This window comes from Fundulus heteroclitus, unplaced genomic scaffold, assembly GCF_011125445.2.
Source record: "Fundulus heteroclitus isolate FHET01 unplaced genomic scaffold, MU-UCD_Fhet_4.1 scaffold_61, whole genome shotgun sequence".
NCBI classification, from domain to species: Eukaryota; Metazoa; Chordata; class Actinopteri; order Cyprinodontiformes; family Fundulidae; genus Fundulus; species Fundulus heteroclitus.
In genome coordinates, this window is record NW_023397044.1 from 79,098 (window position 1) to 84,220 (window position 5,123).

General features: G+C 39.0%; 1 protein-coding gene across 2 annotated transcripts; it reads right to left on the bottom strand.

The window, feature by feature from the left end:
• Positions 1-1,494: 1,494 nt before the first annotated feature.
• On the bottom strand, positions 1,495-4,653 carry LOC118561315. 2 transcript variants are annotated; one of them, XM_036133314.1, is made up of 5 exons: positions 3,728-4,653; positions 3,613-3,639; positions 3,260-3,331; positions 3,123-3,211; positions 1,495-2,876 (listed from the first exon to the last, which is right to left on the bottom strand). In XM_036133314.1, the coding sequence occupies exon 5, from the start codon at positions 2,489-2,491 to the stop codon at positions 1,571-1,573; it is 921 nt and encodes a 306-aa protein (XP_035989207.1). In that variant the 5' UTR covers positions 2,492-2,876; positions 3,123-3,211; positions 3,260-3,331; positions 3,613-3,639; positions 3,728-4,653; the 3' UTR covers positions 1,495-1,570. The 2 variants fall into 2 exon arrangements, with proteins under 2 accessions (XP_035989207.1, XP_035989208.1); XM_036133315.1 differs by lacking the exon at positions 3,123-3,211.
• Between the last annotated feature and the right edge of the window lie 470 nt (positions 4,654-5,123).

Here is a 5,123-nt window from a genome sequence, read left to right on the forward strand (position 1 = left end):
TACAATTTCAGACAAATTTGACTTTCTTTCTCGTGAAAAACATTGAGGTTTCTCAACAGATAACTTAAATCCCTTATTTCAAAGACCAATCTTCCACTACAATCAATAGCATCCTGAACTTTCTTTACAACATATTCCCTTCCTCTTTTCAAAATTGCCCCGTGATCTGCAACAAGTGATTTTCCTATGTCAGGTTTATCATAATAGAAAATAGTACTGGACTAACTCCCCTGAGGGTTGCCGTTTTCAACTAAAAATGAATCAGAAATATACCCGCACAAACCTGGAGGGTAAACTGAGTGAGAGGAGGAACTGAAAAAAACAGGAAAAAAGCCGGACCAAAAACTAAACCATGAGAATTTCTACCAAGTTTCATTTTGGAAAAGAAATATATCGTTGCAAAACTTCTTCAACTTTTAACATGTTTTTACTTTCTTGAGTATTTGCTTGATTGGTTTTATCTTATAAACTACTAACCAAATTATCATAATTTGCATAAAAAGTAGTCGGTATTAGAAAAAAAGATATGTAGTGTTTTCAGACATCAAGTAATGAAAGGAAAATAAGCCTATATTTTTAATTAACTAATGTTTTGCAACAGGAAGACTTCTGAAATCAACACTAAAAACACATTTGTTTAGGATTGCCTTCAACTGTTGTAGTTAACTGAATCACCACTTTTTTTGTTCTATTTTCTATCTACATTTTATTCCTACTTGCTTTTATTCTGTTTTATTTTTGCTATATTTTAATCATGTAAAGCACTTTGCATTGTCTTTGTACTGAATTGTGCTATATATATAAATTTGCCTTGCCTTGCCATGTGTTGTGATAATAATAATAATACCTGCGGATGTTATCTTAGTTGTCCACACAGCCTCCACGGGAATTACCTAGTAGGCAACGGGCCAAGGTAGGAGTGCCTAAACTATTTCCAGGGGCCATTTAAAAAATAATTTCTCTTCAACTTCAATTCAAGAATGGTACAAATTTAGCTTGAAACTCAAAACTAGAGGTAGATGGACGCAGATTACTTACAACTCAGTTTTCTTGTTCACCAGCCCGTGAGTAATTTCCACTTGACCATTTTGACCGGTGGGGCAAAAAATCTAAGGGTGGTAACTCAGAAAGACAGGGTACAGCCTGCAAGTTTGCTGCTTAACATATAACAAATACATGGTGCTCCTAGCCATTTGGAGTTTCAAAACACTGTTAGAAACAAGAATGACGAGTGGTGCCATTTTACTTCCCACGCCATGGCTGTAACAGATTTTTTTTTCTAGTTGAAAGAAAAGTGTAGAAAGAATGTGGTTGGGTTTTATATATTTTTTATTATTAATATGCATTTATTATATCACAAACTCATTGTAAACAACAATCATTTCATATATCACAAGCTAATTTCAGAAAATACTACTTTAATATATCACAAACTCAATGTAAAAAACACTACTTTAATATATCACAAACTCATTGTAAATAGTCATTTAATATATCACAAGCTAATTGTAGAAAAGACTCATATAATATATATTAAAGAAAGATATGAGAAAACATGCATGCTTTGGTTTCAAGATCCCTGCCAGTACTGCGTGATGGCTTCAAGTTGATCTTTTAATTCATAGTTTTCTTCAACCAGCTGATTATACACCTCGTTGATGTGGTCATGCACCCGTTTGACCATTGTCAATTCGTACAGATATGCCTGTGCGACGGCGTTGACTGTGTCGTTGTCTTGGTGGATGTTGCGAGCGACTAAAAACCGTTGAACGGCATCGAAGAAACGTGCGTTACAAAGTAGTCGCATTACACCCTTGTAATTGCGTTCAAAGAACCCATCCTCAAGATGCTCCCAACGTTCAGGGTCACTCAAACTAGGACGGCCCGTGCTACATCCGTTCCACTTATCATGCATGTACTTTTCAATGGCATTGTACAGAAGATGATGCACCACAGTTTTCACAGCTTTGATGAAGCCGAAGCGAATCCACCCGTCGTATTCATCCGCCCCGGTGTCAGTCTCTCCTTGGCTGGATGGAAGCTGCGTATCCTCGGGTTGAGAAGGGTCCGGGAAGGCTGGTTCTCCTTGGCCGGAGGGGAGTTCTGAGTCCTGGAGCTGTGAGTACTTAGACTGAGAACAGTCCGGGGAGGGTGGAAGATTCAGCACTTGTGAATCTTCCTCCTGGGTCTCTGACAGAGACGGCATGGCTGGAAGACTGGCTGGAAGTGTGGTTGGAAGCGTGGAATTCTCATCCCGTAAAACAAAGTACTCGGGCCGTAGTTTCACACCTCCAGGGGGCCTGGACCAGTAGACGGTATGCCTCTGCAGCGATGTGAGGAGACTCTCACTGTCGCTGTCGAGTTCGGAAGAGGATTCAGGGGTTGGCGAGGGGAAAGGAGGGTGGTACGGTCCCGGAAAGAATTTGTCGCTGTCCGGGGAGCCATGCTGCGGTGATGTTGGAGTAGTTCTTTCAACCGCGTAGTTGTTCATGGTTTCAGATGCTAAAAGTCTGGTCAGTGAAGTTGCATGGATGTTCCGATCGGTCTGCCCGGTTGTTTTTTATACTGAGAAGGGGTGTGGTTAACGTTGAAGGGGGGGCGGTATCGGGTGTTGTGAGGAGGGCGGGTCTAAAAAGCTACCACTTTCTTGATCACCCAAAACATCTCTCCAGTTGCAACAGTTGCAGAACAGCGTTGACATCCGGTCTGCTATCATCTTGTCACGCCATGCGTCAAGCAGAAAAATAACCGGAGTTGTTTTATCTTGAGCCTGTCTTGGAGTTGCGCGGAAGAAACCATCGACCGGTAAGCCCCGCCTTTGATTGCCGTGTTGGTGAGAAGATCCTATTTGTTGAATCTGTGTCAGTTTTGAATTCCTAGAGTGGGGGAGGCGACCGGAAATGGGGGAGGGGTATGGATTCCGGAAGTGGGGGAGGGGACCGGAAAATGGGGGAGGGGTACGGATGAGAAATAGGATATTTGTGCAAAATTGAATGAAGAACAAGAAACAGCAGTAAGCACCAAAAAGTTCAATCATTTTTCATTTTTACAATGCTTAATTTTATACTGAGGCTTGATGGTAACAAAAAAGTTATAATAAAGGGGAGATAAACATTTCACACATAAATGTCTTTGTCACAGTGTGCTGAAGAGGGACACTTTTCCTTATTGCACATCTCTTTGTAGCCTTCTGTCTGGGTTAGACCGCTTACTGTTTTTTGGGGGCAAAAACTCCAATAAACACTAGTAAATATTTTACCGTCAATTGGGTTGTAGAGGAGGCAGTATTCATGGGAAGGGTTCCATTCTTGGATTTTGTGGTAGAAATGCCCTTTTAAAACACACAGAGTGCACATTTAAAAAAAAAAAAAATTTGTAAAACGTTTCAATGTAGAAAAGCAAACCAACCCTAATTTGCAAGAACGTTTTTGCTGCCGTCGGGCTAAAGAAAAAGATGATTTCTGTAACTTTTCCCCGACTGAGGGAGGTGTGCTTCACTTCAAGTTCTTCTGAGGAACCAAACAAGGAACCCAACAGAAAGAACACGCAAACCACTTATTTTCATAAGCTATCCATTACAAGGAATATATTGCTAGCTCAGTGTTTCCTCACCTTATAGAACGTTCCCATTTAAAAACCCTAAAAGAATAAAAAGAAAATGGTTAAAACAATATATTAGTATCTTTAAATACTTTAGATACTTTATCTTTATGAAAGTAAATCCTACCGTAGTTCAACGGTGTTAAAAGTAAATTTTCTTGCTTCACACCTGTGAGGTCTGAAAAATAATTAAACATATATTGTTACACCACCGAAAAGCGTAAGGGGGGATTCCCCAAGGAAGATTACTACGGTATCACATGATCAGTTGCGTCATAGAGAGGATTCCCCCACCGTATATTCAACATATAACTTAAAAATCGTTAGAATATATTCATTAGAACTTACCAAAGAACTGTATCCCATGTTGTAGGTTGGGGCCTGCGTTCTGACCCGCGGCATGGATGTGAGCGTTAGTGAGGACCGAAGCAGAAGACGCTTGTGACATATTTCGTAGGAGTCACCGTGCATGCATTCAGTTAGGTGGGAAGAGGGCCTTATATATACATTATTGATAATACAGGCATTGTGTTTGTCCTTGTGATGGGGATTTTTAGGATACGTAAAGGCGTGAAATACAACATCCTGTCGATTTTTTTTTTTGTGACAGGGTGTCCGCTATTTATAAATACTAAGCATGACGGCGCGAGGGTTGTAGAGAAAGACACAGTTTTTGTGTTGAGGGGTCAGATGATTGAGAGAAAGCGAGATCTCCCCCCTTGTGTCTCCTCCCGCGCGGCGCTTCGAACAGGTTGAGTATTATTTTAACTGCTTACTGACCGAGTAAACTTATGACCCTCAAACTGACAGTGACCTGTAGAGTGTATGGACTTATTATGTTCTAAGCTGCAACTGGTAAGCAGTCAGTAACTGAGGTTAAACGCTTGCTGTTTACAGGGAGAGCTGAGGGGTTGCATCGCTGGATTCTGGCTGAGCGAGAACCCTGAGCTTTTTATTTACAGATTCCGGATGGGGAAGCTTATTTATATAGTTTTATTTTTAATCTTTATTTTGAAACTTTAAGTATTCAGAGTCTGACTGCTTTTACGGCTGAAACAAAGACTGATTTCCTCCCACCTTAAAGATTGGGTGCGCGTAACGGAATTAAATAATTCAAAATAATAATAATAATACTAATAAAAAGATTGGGTATGTATACCGGAGTTAAATAATTATAAATAACTTTAAATGATTACAATAATACTACTAAATAAGGTTGGGTATGCGTAACAGAATTAAATAATTCAAAATAATCATAATAATACTAATAAAAAGATTGGGTATGTATACCGGAGTTAAATAATTATAAATAACTTTAAATGATTACAATAATACTACTAAATAAGGTTGGGTATGCGTAACAGAATTAAATAATTACAATAATATCAATGATAGTAGTAATAATATTATTAATGATATGAATATAAATGAAAATAATAATAATACAATTAATAAAGGAATAATTAATTTAATAATGATTAATGATAGGGTGTCACATGAGGGGTCACGTGGTGGGGTCATAT